At 35.5% G+C, this 15084-nt stretch overlaps 1 protein-coding gene across 1 annotated transcript in view; it reads right to left on the bottom strand.

The window, feature by feature from the left end:
- Nucleotides 1-15084, bottom strand: part of PLXDC2 (plexin domain containing 2) — a 251777-nt gene that overhangs the window by 22114 nt on the left and 214579 nt on the right. Inside the window, exons 10-12 of the mRNA XM_039709905.1 lie at nt 12183-12243; nt 9075-9228; nt 7643-7681 (exon numbers count right to left, since the gene is read on the bottom strand). Of these exons, the coding sequence (XP_039565839.1) occupies nt 7643-7681; nt 9075-9228; nt 12183-12243 (254 nt within the window). The remainder of the gene's footprint in view (nt 1-7642; nt 7682-9074; nt 9229-12182; nt 12244-15084) is intronic.

Raw genomic sequence — 15084 nt, 5'->3', positions numbered from 1 at the left:
AATCCACCAGGAGACTCCTTGCTTTATGGGGCAGGTATATGGTTCTTCACACACAGGTTTTTTCCCTGGACATAACAAAGATTCCTGAAAAGATGAATAATGGCCTCTGGGAGGGAATAAGGGAATGTGCAGTTGGAAGGATTCTTCAGAGACTTGAGAATCCCCATAAAAATTTTCTACCTCTTTTAGGAACAACATGCTCTGGAGTTCTCAACTTATTCACAGTAATGGAGTGTGATTTTCTTGATTTGTGGGTTCAATCCCTTAGCATTTGTTAACATTTTGAGGTTAAGCCATTGCTTTACTTGGTTTCATGATGATTTATTAAGTTATGGCTCACCTAATGCTTTAAAAATTGATTTTCAATTGCATGTAAGAAATGAAAGGTGGTCTCTGAATGAGAATATTATGAACTATAACACACAAGATCAGAATTCAGTATCTGGCTTTGCTATCAATTTTCTGTAGGACCCAGGGCAACTCAGTAAGTCTCTCCAAGACTGATAAACTGCTCAGTGTAGTAAATTGATGAGAGTGCATTACAGTCAAATCCCTCTCTTTATAAGGTGACAGTACTCTAAATATAGCTAAGGGCTTTCATTCTTCTGCTGTAAAATATCACCTAATGCTACAACAGTAATAAGTATTATCTGTATTAATTTTAGTATTAATTTTAGTTTGAGCTGGTTGAGATCATGTAAGCCATTACAATACTTAGTAGCATCAAACAGTTGTCATCATGTAGCTCAATATTGTACCATGAAGGACCACACCATTTGACTGTAAAAGCAGCTGACCCAAATTCAGATGAAAAAAATGTTAGCTATTTATAAGAAGTTCAATTCTGTCACCCCATGGACTCCTCTTAACCCTACTGAAAGCAAACACAAGACAATAAGGTAAAGCAGCCTGTTCCTCTCTAATGCTGTGTCTAATGTTTGTAGAGTTACTCACCACAGTGCCCATCACACCTTTGGGACACAGAACAACTTCAGATATTTCAACTTCAATGCAAAATGCACAATTATATGAGCTTTCCTTCACCTGACCTTCATTTTTGCCATTCTTTACAGCGACTCATGCACACCGATGTCAAAGATGAGCGAGCAGAGAAGATCGGAGAAGGTTACTAACCGCAAAACTGGCTTAACTCCATGTAGAAAAGGAAGTTAGAGACAGAAGATCACAGGATCCTTGTGTGCCCTAGCTGTCACATTGCCACAGCACTGTGACAGCAACAGGAGCAGATGATAAAACACTAAAGAAAGCAGCATTTTCTTAAAAGTTTATCCAGTTTTTTCCATGTAGTCCTCTTTAAGATCTGCACTTAGAGCTACATGGGGTTTTTCCATTAACCCTTTGATCTGGTACAAAGTCAGCAAAATGCAGATGTGTAACTAACAAAGTCAGCTGTATGCCTTTACAGCAAAGTCATGATGACTGTAAGAGTAGAATACCATACATCATTTTATATCTGTCTTAGAAAATCAAAGAGAAACAAAACTAGTATGCTAGATTTCAATATATGTTGAAGGGTGTATACAGCTCCTTTGGTTTTTCAAAATCCTGCTTCTTCACTGTGATATATAACACTTGATATGATGAAAAAAATCCCTTTTTTGCTCAAGAAGAAAGTGTATTTTTTTTCTAGGGGTTATTTGACAACAAAACTGGGATGTAGTTGAGATGCAAAAGTTCTGGAAATGGCACAACTCTCTAATTATAAGAAACATTTAAGTACAATTCAAAGTACCATGAAGCAAGTGGAAAATAACAGTTTCTTTATGCCACCAATAAGAATAAAGTTTATTGATGTAATATTCTATTTTTTCAACCAGAATGGATGAGTTCAGCACTTTTCATCTGTACTTGCTTTAAAAAACATGCATGTAGCCTACTGGATACTGCATATAATATGTAAGATATATTTCTTCCTGTGTCTGATGCATGAGGAAGTTGGGAATATTTATATAAGAGGCTGTTGCTTTTCCAAGCTTGTGTTCTTGGCTTTGGCTCAATTTCAATAAGATATCTGCTATCAAACATGGATGTAATACCATACTGAACCCCAGTGAGGCTGTAAAGGCTTTCCTTAAATCCCAAGTTTTCCTGGGAAGAAAGAACTTGAATTACACTCGGCCCATCATTTAATTTTTCATACAGTTACATACCATAGTAGTTCCCACACTTTTTCCTAAAAGCACAGAGTGCTTTCCTATTCTGAGTGTTACAGCTGAATTTGCAGAAAGCAGGGACCAGCATTTAGCAAAATTAGTTGGGTCTAAAGTTCATGTTTGATCATACCAAAGACAACAAAAGAGATTTCTAATTTTTATCAAGACTGTTCTCTAACTTGACCTGAAGAGGCTGCTGAGAAATGAGAGAGGAGAAACAGCTTGGAAAATTTCAAAGAGAAATAGAGAGTAAAATGGGGAGATGATTTCTTAACCTATAATCTGAAGTGTGAAATCAAATACGGGAACAATCCCTGACTTAACTGAGTTATATTTTATTTGTTACTTTTGGAATTTCTTCCCTACCTGAAAGAAAGAAAGAAAAAAGATCAGATCACCTCTGTATACAGGGCTCTTTCTGGTTTATCTGGTAATGAAGGTGATTAATTTTTCTTGACTCTACCTATCTTTATATTTTTATCCTATGAGTACATTTCTATCTATCACCACCTATTCCACTTCACCCTGGTCTGACACTTTTCTCTTTTTTATTCTATTTGCAAGACTATGGATAGAAACCATTTCAAAACTGCTCTTTGGCAAGATTTTATTTATACAAATACAGCACATGGCACAGCACAGATTAAGAAAACTTTACCAGTTTTCCTGAAGGAAATCCTTGCTCCACTAATTGTGTGAGCTCTGCAACTTTAGGGGAACACCACCATTTTTGAGTAAGCAGAACACACAGAAGTAAACATATAATTACATAATCCATTATCTAATCTCAACAGGATTTTTACAATAATGATATAAACCTTAAATCCTCTTTTTTTCATGAGAAAAGACTAGAAGAAAAGGTCTGACTCTTGGCCTGCAGCTTTCTGAACAGGAATGGAAACAAAACACATGAGCTAGGACAACCTGAAGTGAATTAATTAATTTAAGGAAACTTTGGGTACCTACAAGATGCCCACTCTTAGTATGTAACTTAGATTTTATGCTGTATCTGGTAGAGTTAGGCACCCCATATAGTAACATATTCCAGCCTGGGCACTTCTTTTAGCATGACATTTAATTTTTCCTGCCTACTGCTTGCCACTGGCTAGGAGAAAGGCCTAAAAGAACAGATTGTGGATTCCTGGCTAATACCAGATGAGATGAAATCTCTGGAAGGTCATTTCATGTAGCTAGGCTAAATTCTTGCAGTAAAGAAAAGCCATGTCTTGTCAATCTTATCATATACAAAGTCCACTTTAAAACAGTTTTAAGCCTCCACAAAGGTTATGTTTATAATTTTTTAATTTATTGTGTTTTACTTTAAAATTGGGGAAGACTTGGCTAATTCATAGTGATTTATTCAGCTGAGTCACTTGGTTTTGAACTGTGTGGTCATAATAACTTCCTCTAGGACAAAAATATTTGTTTTGCCTGAAAGACTGTCTTATTTTTTTGTGAAATATATCTAATTTTCAGAATAATTTAGAAAATTAACACAGTATAAACAAAAAAGTTATATGACATTAGATGGTGTTTTATGCCTTGCAGATGGAGTTCAGGGTACACAAGAAAAGAAGGACTACATTTTCTCTATAATTGAAGTTAGAAAGACAAGTGACTTAAGGAAGCTAGTTTCCAGACATAGGACACTATTGGAAAAAATAGTCTTGAGTAAGTTTATCATTGTATATAAAAGTATATAAAAGAACTCTTTCCCAAAACTTTGTCTACATTTTGGTCATTTCTAAGTGAGTTTCCTAATCTCTCAAAATCAAATTAAGCTCTCTGTAGCAAAAGTGTTAATCCGTTAATCCTGTTAGTACATTCCTGTCAGTTGTATCTGGACCATCTTTGAAAATGTCCAGACAAGAGTGAAAAAACATGATACTGACTTTTTTTTTTTCACAGCTTCCTTTTTTTTTGAAACAGAAATTTGCCTGATACCTGCTGTCCAAAAGTCATAGACTTTTCTTTTGAGTTTTAAAGCTGAAGGGTTTAGAGGGACTCATAGCAATCTAATAATCACAACAAAATGTCTAAAAATGTCAAATAAAATGTCTAGATGTGCTAGCCAATCATCCACCAGAGAGTTCTCAACAAGAAAATATTGCATTACAGGACAGCCATGGCAAATTGCTCACAGGTTTTATGAAAAATTAGGTTTTTAACTGTTTAGAGAGTTGTATTAAATTTTAAGAAAATAAAAAAAACAACTGAATCTGAAATTAATAACAAAACAAAATTGTACATTTTTAGTGCTGGACATCTCTTAGAACTTATAAAATGCTTGTCATCTTAAGGAGAACCAAGATATAACAAAAATTGTGATGGCATGCCACCTGTATTTTAAAAGGATCTAGGCATGCACATAACAGGCATTTGTCATGTCCGTAAAGAAAGAGGGCAGGCAGAAGAAACAAACCCAAGAAAATTTGAAATGTACATTAAGATATGCCACAAAACTGTGTCTGGATTGCAGTACAGTTGCAAAAGATTTTCTTATATAACTAAAAGGTCAAAGCAGTATGACCAGAACAAAAAAAAAAAAATTAAGTTTATAACAATTTATAAATTTCTATATTTGATTTCAAAAGTTCTAGACAGAGGTGAGATGTAGAATTTCTATGGAATCCTTTTGTTCTACCTAACCAGATATTGACTGCTATCACCCAAGGACACATCAAACTATAGGCAATCATTGATCCAATATAGCTTTGGTTTTCCATTATAAAGGGTTCCCTTTTATTAGAGTTTTAAAAGATTTAGTGTGAGAAAGTAAAGACCCTGTATTCATGACCTGGAATAATCTACTCTTTATGAAAGGCTGACAAACCACAGAGAATCAAAGAATGTGCCTGCGGCTACAGAGGTTTTATCTGAGTCTAATCTAGGGGACACTAGAAAATTCAATGCATAATTGAAGATTCATCAAAAAGAACTCTCAGATTAAAAGATACGTTTACTGTGTGAATGAGAAATCCTGGAGTGTTGCTTTGCTTTTGTGTTGTTTGAAGTAATTTTATTTTTTTTTAAATTTCAAGAATAAAAGGAAAGCTCAAGGAAAATGAATAATTGCATCAGGTGTTGGTTTGTCCTCCTAAAATGCAGCAGCTTTCTCTGTGGAAATGAACTTTCTATATATAACCAATGCATCAAACACCTCACCTACCAAGTAGGCCACAGCCATCTATAATTTGCTGTAGGATTCAACACTTTTATACAGTTTTCCTTTACAAATCTTGGGCACAGAATAAAAAAGTGAAAAAACAATCCTGCTGCAATTCCCAAACTGAAAGAAATGTGGACGTCTTTTCTAAACCCCACTTTTGGGATAATTTTTTATATAACAGCATACAGTTTTGAGCTGTGTATGAGATGCTTGTGATGGAGAGCTGCCTGGGTTAGCTGTTTCTGGGTCAGCTGTTTCTGGGTCAGCCTCCTGCCACAGGCTCACAGGGCAGAGTGTGGGCACTTTGCAGCCAGGAACACACCTCCAGTTCAGAGCAGATGTGGAACAGGAAAATGAAGTGCTGACTATTGACCTCTAAGAGCACTGAATAACTTTTCACAATAAAATAAGAAGCTAGTTGTTTTCAAGAGAGAGAGAGAAAGTTTCAGGGACATTTCTATAGACTAAATGCTTAAAAGTACCACATTGAGTTTACAGATCACTTTATTCTAAGGGATCACTTGTGCCTCAAAGCAATGTCAAAAAACACCACTGCCAAAAAATGGACCATTCAATGCCCAGTACAGCATGTGACCAGCCATGCTGTGCTTGGTGACAGCAAAATAACAGAGGCAAGGAAGAGGATGACAACAGTCCCCATGGAGTGAACAGATCTCTAGTTTGAGGGAAGGAGAAAATAATGGCTGAATATGAGTAAAAAAACAAATGGCAGGAAAAGAGACCAACAAGCTAAGAGGCATCTGCACTCTGTGTTTTTTTTCAAAACTTGAATAATTCTCTGTGAGGGTCCTGAGAAACTGCTATATCTCAGCTGTTCTGGACTGTATGTGGGACCTCTGCCCGTGATGTTGGGGTCCCCATATAAGCTCAGGTCCAAACCTAAGCTATGCTGCAGGTGAGCCTTTTTTAAATCCCATCTCTGATCTTGTATCCTGGACCAGCACTAAAGATAGCTTGTCTCCAGTCCTGTCCATGGACTGTGCCTCCTTGGATGGGCCTTGGAGCTGTTTATCCTTTTGCTGTTGCAGAATTCCTGTGCAGACCTGTTTCATCATCTCCCCTTCTCTAGGACCACTGATGGTGATGCTTCCTCTCGGTCCTTTCCTGAGCTCTCTGTTGGCAGCTGTGCCACCTTGCTACATTGCTGCCCCTTCTTTGCCAGCCTGGCTTCCTGTCCTTGTACCTTCCTGTCCTTGTCCCTGGGTCTGCCTCATTGCTGCAGTCTCAGCTGATGGTCACTAGACCTGGTTTGACCCCTGCTGCTTCCCTGAGCTGCTGCCTTGCCCTGTGCCCTGCCTGTGCCTGCTGCCACACTTGGCTACTTGTTCCCTTGATGAATGAGAGAAACCATGCTCCCTGCTTGGAAAGGCAATCAGAGCCAATAATCCCCTAAATGTTAATGGAAATGTGATTTATTTAAATTTGCTCAGCAAGTCTTCCTCTGCTTTGATAGACCATTCTGAAGCCTTCAGAAATGAACCCAAATCTTCCTTTTCACCTCAGCTAGCCCTACCTTGGCAATGAACACAGGCACAGGCGATGTCTGAGAACTCAGTCTATTCTAGTAGGGAAATTCTCATCTACTTCAAAGGGAGAAGGAAAAACCTCAGGTCTCAGTCCTTGAACTCACAAAGAAGATGACAAAAGTAGTTCCCTGTAGAGCCTAATTTAACAGGGGCCTTTATGGCAAGGTGATCTTATTAACTTGCACAGGAAATATGCCATGGGGAATGTGCAGGATCTCTGCTAGTACAGACATAGATATAAAATGGGTATTCTTATTAAGAAAATGTCATATAATGATTCACTACTATGAATGACTTTATAGCACAATATCATTATTTAGAACTAGCACCATATATATACTCTCTTAATACAGTTAAATAAAACCGCATTATTATAGTCAATAATTATATTAACACTGCATTATTAGTCAATAACTGTATCATTACAATTAAAATTTACTTAATATGTCCATAATTGAACATGCTATTTAATTATAGAATGCTAACGAGAATTGTAAATATTTAGTTTCCTAAGCAGCTCTTAAGCTTATTTGTCCTACTTATATCCCACATAGATGTATGTGGGATACTGAGTCCCTTGCAGCTCTTAAGCTTATTTGTCCTACTTATATCCCACATAGATGTGGGATACTGGAGTCCCTTGAGAGTCTGGTAAAAACTATTTCTACAATCAGATTTTTATTAATAATTTCAGTGGAGTACAATTTGACAAAATACTGATACTATTTACAGACAAAAAAAAAATCTCTTACCTCCATTATCTTTTAGGTGCAGTGCAATCTTGGTGTCATCTATAAAGGAAATTCAGAGTTAGTTGAAGGAAAACACATTTTTCTAGGTCATGAATCACTTTACCAATACATTTCTAATGATAAAAATGTTCGACAACAAGTAAATGATTTGGTACTCAACGCAATGAGAACTAGATAGTTCTCATTGTGGTTGTGTTTTTTCTTACACTGAGCACTACACTTTCTAACCACAAAAAAAAAATAAAATTGTGAGAGTGTTAAAGCATTCAGGAGGATTCAAATCACTAACAAATAAAAGTATGAGAGTCTGTCTCATAATGTTTATAAATAATCCATATATATTACATGTTCATATATAGCTTGAACATTCTATCATAATAAGGACTGTATGAACCAACATGTCAATAAAGTAAGACAATGGCTTAATTTCTTTTTGAAGAATCTTGGAAAGGTCTATTGATACTAAACCCTATTTACTTCCATATTCCTCTTTTTTCTTGTGAATTTTAATGAACAGAATGCCAGAGAATATTCCTTTTAATGCAGTCCAAATGCTGCACTGACAGTTTCTAAACTTTTATTGCTTTAAACAAAACCAGCCTTTCTTATCAGTAGATTCCCACCTTGAAATACCTTCAGCTCAGATTTTCCTGTCATAGGCTACTTGGAAAATCTGTACTGGTACTTTTTGTTGTGTTAACATACAATTTCAACAAACACACACACATATTTCATGGATGTTCCTTGATTAATCAGAATTAGCTTTCTTGCCCAGATGACTTTCCTCCAAAAGCAGGAAAGCAGGATATCCCAAGCTCAAAAAGTTAAGATTTAAGCAGCCACTGGTACAAGGATGAGAACTGACCCATCACTGCTTACTCAGTTAATTAAGTTCAGAAGCCTAGAGAAACTATTTCACAACAGTGAGTGCTATGTGCAAAGAACAGTTTCAACTGGCTGAAAAAAAAGTAATAATGAATATTTCAAAGAGGTTTTTATTTTGGATTATCTATAATTTTCACTTGGCTAAATAGAATCCACAAAATAATTACAAATTCATTAAGTTTGTATGGGAATTTCTTCTAGATTTAGCAGGGACCTTTACTACTACTATTTCAGCAGGTTTTGGATTACTGCCTGAATGTAAAGGAACATGAAAAAGTCACTGTAACTCACTTCTCAAGTTTTCATGAAGTCTTCCTAATTTGTCCTTCTCCATCACCATGCCCTCCTTGAGCCTTCATCCCCTTTTCACCTTAATGGTGCAAGAGCAAGCGATTTAAAAGCAAGAGATTTGAATGCAATTCCCAACTCCTTCTGCTGCCCCAGAGGGAAAAGGTTGTCATCAACACATACTTAAAAGAAAGAAATTTATTTCTGAGTTGCAAATTGCTTTTTTTTCAAGTGCAAAAATGCAGTGTGTACACATCACCTTCTGTGGGCAGGCTGGTTGGAAGGTGGGAAGTGGTGGATCCTCTGGTGGTTGTTAAAACTCTGAACCTCGTGGTGGTTGGCAGAAGGGTGGTGGTGGAGTACAGAGGTGTTTCAGTTGTGTCTATAGTCTTCTCACAAATCTTATCCTTTGACTGTTGGGAAGCAACAGAAACAAGGAAGAGAAAATTAATTCTCAGTGGAAACTGTCAAGAATGAAGAATTTAATAATGGACAAGTTGCTGTGATAAAAAGAGTGAAAATAGACACTAGATAAAGAAATTTCAAGCGCTTTCTCTTTTAATTTTTTTTTTCTTATCCCCCTTTCAAGTCTCTATGCAGCATTCAGCAACATATATTTTTAGATTTATCTGCAAAATTTACAACTCTTATTTGTTAATTACAAAGCCACCCCAGATTGTCAAAATTGTTATTTCCCTCAATCAGAGTTTAACATTTAAGTTTATAATTCAGATTTTCACTCTTTTCTTATGAAAGTTCACTACCATCAATCCAAGTGACATAAAACATGTCAAAAAATATATGTGGGGATTAAATAGTAGCTCTTCATAGTAAACAATGTGTAGTTAACTGGAGCATTTAATTAGGCTTTACATGGAATTATCACAAGAACATACACATAGATGAATAAAATGTGTGCATGTATTCAGCCTATAGAATATTTATTTATTACGATAAATCCTTCCATTCACTATAGGACTATTAATTCTACATAATATTAAAATGTAATCTATTATTTGTATATATAAAACATATATATATATAAATATGAACACAATTATTACAAAATATAAACATCAACAATAACAAAAATTATTATAATATATTAGCACACTATAAAAAGTCACTATCAAATAATAATTATTTATTTGCACAGGCAAATATTTTGATACAAATATAGAGTCTTCTTGCTCTTTTTTTTTTTTTCCTCCCAAGTTCTGGATATTTTTAAAAGTCTGAAGATACAATTAATAGTTTCTTTTATGGTCCACAGAGTTTTGCAGGACAATACGTCGAATTATCTTTTAGCAAATATGGGAACTGCATCTAACTCCTGCTGTCCTCCATTCATTTTAATGAGAAGTGGAGTCATGCAAACCTTTATTTCATTTTATTGAGATCTGGCTGTCAAAACCCAGTGGGCATTGTTTTTTAATATTCATAGATATTTTATCATCATTTTTTTTACTCAAAACTATTTATTACATTACAGAAATGTATCAGTACCTGCAGGATAATTATTCTTTACATTTCTTTGTATTTTTCTTAAAAAATACTGTTAATTTCACTGATGTTATTTAGTCAAAATTTAGCTCAAAATCTATATTAAAAATAAAGAAACCTTACAATGAGAATCCTTGTTATTTATCCTCTTGAGTGAAGCATCTAAAACTAACCATTGTGTGCTAATTATTGATCCTTCCTGGGACTTTAGCAGTCAGCTCAGGCATAATTCTGGAGGATGCCAAACAAGCTGTTGCTTCTACTCCACAGAGCCTAAAAGCTGGACAGTCAACTGCCACCAAGTAGCCCAAAACTGTGCAAATTAAACTATTAATTTCTCAGATACACTTAGTATATTGATAATTTCCTCTCAGATCATGCACTAAACCTTGGAGCACATGCTGGACTGAAACAATAAAGGAGAAGCAGAAGGGAATGTTAATGTCCTGCAGAGAGAAGTTTTTTGATATCTTAATTTGAAAGCACAATTGAATCCTAGCTAATTATAATTTGGATTAAAGCAATACAAGGGTTGTGCACTATAATAACACATGCTTCCAGTAACTTTAATCCTATGTTCTTGAAAAGGTTGCTCTCCACAGATAATAAACATCTCAAAAATTTTGCTTTCAAATCAGCTGGAGACAAACTGCAAAGCTGAAGCTTCAAGGCCATGTAATAAGGAAGTATGTAGGTTGCAGTTATTTTGCAATTACAGTTACAAAAAAAATTTCTTCCATTAATATGGATTTATATCATTACTTCTCTTTGCTTCTACTGAAAATAAAACAGAATGTGATTTTCTCACTAGACACCTGGGGCTATGTTTTGCCCTGGGTTTCACCTGACATTTCAGAAGGCCTATGCTGCTGAAACTCATGAGGATATTTAGCCTGTTCAGCAAAAATGGAAAAATAATTGCTTTTTTATAGCCACCTTCTTTTTTTATGAAGATTAAAAGTGCCATAAATTAATTTGTTCCTATTAGCACAATCCCAACATGGAAAAACATTAAAAAATGAAAATGAAAAAATCCCCAAACCTCAAACCAAAAACGCTTGTAAAGTGGCTTTTAAACTAGAAAGTCATCATCATCATCATCATCATCATCATCATCATCATCATCATCATCATCATCATCATCATCATCATCATCATCAATAATCATCATTATATTTATAAATTTTTATTGAAAATTAACTTCTCTGGTCTAGAAGTACCCCAGATAACATTCAGAGGAGGCTTATGGTCTGTGTTTGACAGCCCATCATTATCACAGTCTGATTTTTTTTTTATCCTCTCATGGCATCTCCATGAGAAGAAATCAAAATGCCATGCAGGCTGGTTGCATGAGGGCTTTTAAATTTTTATTTCAATTACTATTTTTATTTTATCTCTTTGAATTCATCTGTGTAATTTCTTCTATACTAAATGATTTGGCCAGATTTCATAACCAAATTGCAATGTCTGTTTTTCACTTGAGGCAACTCTTGCAAAGGGTTTTCTGAAATAAGGAACATCACTGTTTCTTCCCCTTTTCTTGCAAAAGTCAGAGATCTAAAAGAAAATCAGCACAGGAACACTGTTTTGGAGGAGGCTTTCTAGTTTTCTGGGGGGTTTTGTTTAATTAAAGTATTTTCCCAAAGATAAAATTTAAATTTTTGTCCATTTTATTCCCTCAAATAGGGAGTGAAACTGCTCAGCTTGCTCTTCTTCATTATGCCTTATGGGATTTCCCATGAATGATAAATATAGTATTTCTTTGGCCTTGAAACAATGCTTTATGATCTGAATAATTTAAACAAAAACATCATACCTACATAAATTGCCTCTGATGGGCTGAAGATGTAAACTACTCACATACCTCTTCAGGGCAGCCACTGTCTACCCAGTCTTGCCGGTGACGATCAAATCCACTGGAGCATCTTTAAATGATGAAATAGATAGAAGTTTTCCAGATGGAAATAGGAGGGAAAAAAAGAATAAAGGAAGGGAGAGGAACAGAAGAGAGTGACAGAAAGAATAAGTAAATGATGTGATTTAAAATCCATATGTTTTATGTAGTATCACTTTTATTCGAGATGCTTTGGCTTACAATCTGAGACACTCCTTTAATCCACTTTAGTAAAAGGTGTTTCAATGAATGAGGCTTCATTTTCAGTTTTTAAAATTAGTTTATCATTTTTAGATAGGAATATCTAACTTCCACTGGATATTATTCTTAAGATGTCAATGACCCATACATTTTTTAAGTTTGATGTCAGCTATATCAATGTAAATTAGTTTAATTATTTAATTAGTCTATTATTAGCTATTAATTAATAGACTTAGCCAAAAATTTAATCCGACAAAGGATGCAGTGAACCAGTCACTGAGTTTATCAGGCAATGTGCTCAGAGACATCAAGACACACATAATGCCATTTGATCAATGTTCACAGCTCCTCTGAACACTCTCTGTGAGGAATAGAAAACACTCCACAGCTGCTTCTCCCTCCTCTCTAGATGCAGAAAACTTAAATTGCACGCATATTTCTTAACAAATTAGGTGAGTTTAATAACCTGTTTGCAATATCCTTTGCCTTTTGCTGTATGTAACAAAGAAATTTTTAAGAAACTTGTAACACTTTAATGTAACCATTCCCCTGGAAATCCCCATCTCTCAAGAGCATCAGTGACTGTAGAATAAGTTTGTGTTTCCTAGACAACAGGTAGCATCACAAGCAGAAAGCCTTATTAAAATGGCAAACAAATAACTAAACCACCGAGTTCAGCTTTGAAGAAGATTCTTACCAACTAGGATGATTTTATTTTGGAGGGTTTGGTTTTGGTTTCTGCATTCATTTTCTGCAGTATTTTGTTATGAGACAGGGTGATGTCATTTGGTACCCATGGTCATGACTTATCTGAATGTATAAAAACCAACTTTTTGCTGTCTTTTAATAAGACTAGGCAAGTAAATAAGGCCACTGTTGTGGTTAGCTGCATTTCAGGGTCCTTTTTTTGTTTACAAAGAATTGAAAGATAACAAGTCATGTCAAGTACTACCTACTTCAAGCAAGGGAACAGTTCATTTGGAAAAATGGAACACCATAATTATTTTTATAGTAGGAGAGGATGTTACAAGAAGATGTAAACAATGTTAACAACACACTTGGGGTAAGAAAAATCTCCATATAATTATTCTGAGCAGAATCTACAATGTCTTTGAGAAAAGGTTTTGAGAAAAGGTTTTGAGAATAAACATTTTCAAAAATTTTTCAAAAATTCTCTTCTTATACCTGCATTGCATCATTTCCAATATTACTAAAAGAAACACTAAAAGTACCCCAACACTAACAGGTACCAATTTTCACACACTCTATAGCAACTGGCTTCTCCAAAAACACATTGCCATTAAGAGAGGAATGTTCAAACCAGAAATGTATTTCAGAGAAATAAAGATATCTTCTTCCCAATGCATGAGGCCTCTAACATAGGAAGAGCATTGACATGCTGGAGCAGTCTAGAGAGCCACAAGGTTGATCACAGGGCTGGAGCACCTCTCTTATGAAGACAGGCTGAGGGAACTGGAGTTGTTCAGCCTGGAGAAGAGAAGGCTCCAGGAAAACCCTGTATAGGCTTAGAGGGAGCTTGTAAGAAATATGGAGAGAAACCTTTTATCAAAGCCTGTAGTGACAGAACATGGGTAAATGGTTTTAAATTGAAAAAGAATAGACTAATATTGGATATAAGGAAGAAGGTTTTCACAGTGACGATGGTGAGTCACTAGAATAGATTGTCAAGAGAAATCGTGAATGTCCCATAGCTAGAAGTGTTCAAGGTCTGGTTAGATGGGGCTTTGAGCATCTACTGCAAGATGTTCCTGCCCATGTCAGTGGGGCTGCTCGGGGTAATCTTTAAAGGTCCCTTCAACACAAATCATTCTACGAATAAAGACCACTCAAAAAGTGTTTTCTTGCTGAACTGTGAGTGAATCAGTGCTATGTTGTGAGGTCAGTGCTGCTTCTCCATCTCTGTGGTGTTCTGTGAATGAAAGAACCAGAAAAACTACTAAGCAGAAAGAAATGATAACATGGTATTCCAGGTATGAATAGAACTTTTTTTTTCATTCTCCCCTACATTTCTTAAAAATTTGAAGAGCTTCATTAGCAACTTCTGTGTCCATCTCTAAGCAGGACTGCACTGATTTTTCAGATGTACTGAAAACTCATAAATCCATTACATTTTATTCATACTGCTCTGGCTCAAATGGTTTTGAGGATATTCAGTACATCAGAAAACCAAGCCAAATATTTAGACATGAAATCAAATCACTCTATAAATTCCTCCACTTGAGGCAGTTACTGCTGTTGCATATCTATGCTCATTCAACCCAGTGCACTTAGAGCTAGTAGGGATTAAACAAACCTAGATTTTATCCTATATCTAAATGGTGTCAAATGTAAGGCTCCAAAAATTAAATGAATAAAAATATATCCCAGGTGCATTCACTTACAGTTCTTAAGTCTTTTCTTACAAACTAATTAATTACAGGGGTGAGTAACATTTCTGGGATTATTTTTTTTTTCACCAGGAATTAACCCACCACCAAAAATTGCATGTAACACTCAAGGACTTGGAATGGCTCTTTCAAACATGTGAGGCAGTCTTGAGAATATTCTTTCTTAAAAAAGTACATTAAACACTGGGCACTGCTTATTTAACATTTTCCACTGATGCACAGTGAGTCCAAACAATATTATCAGAAAGCAGCTTTATCAGGGA

This window comes from Passer montanus, unplaced genomic scaffold, assembly GCF_014805655.1.
Source record: "Passer montanus isolate IOZ18808 unplaced genomic scaffold, ASM1480565v1 scaffold10, whole genome shotgun sequence".
Lineage (NCBI taxonomy): Eukaryota > Metazoa > Chordata > Aves > Passeriformes > Passeridae > Passer > Passer montanus.
The sequence above is the reverse complement of the archived record's forward strand: the minus strand, read 5'-3'. Positions and strand labels throughout refer to the sequence as shown.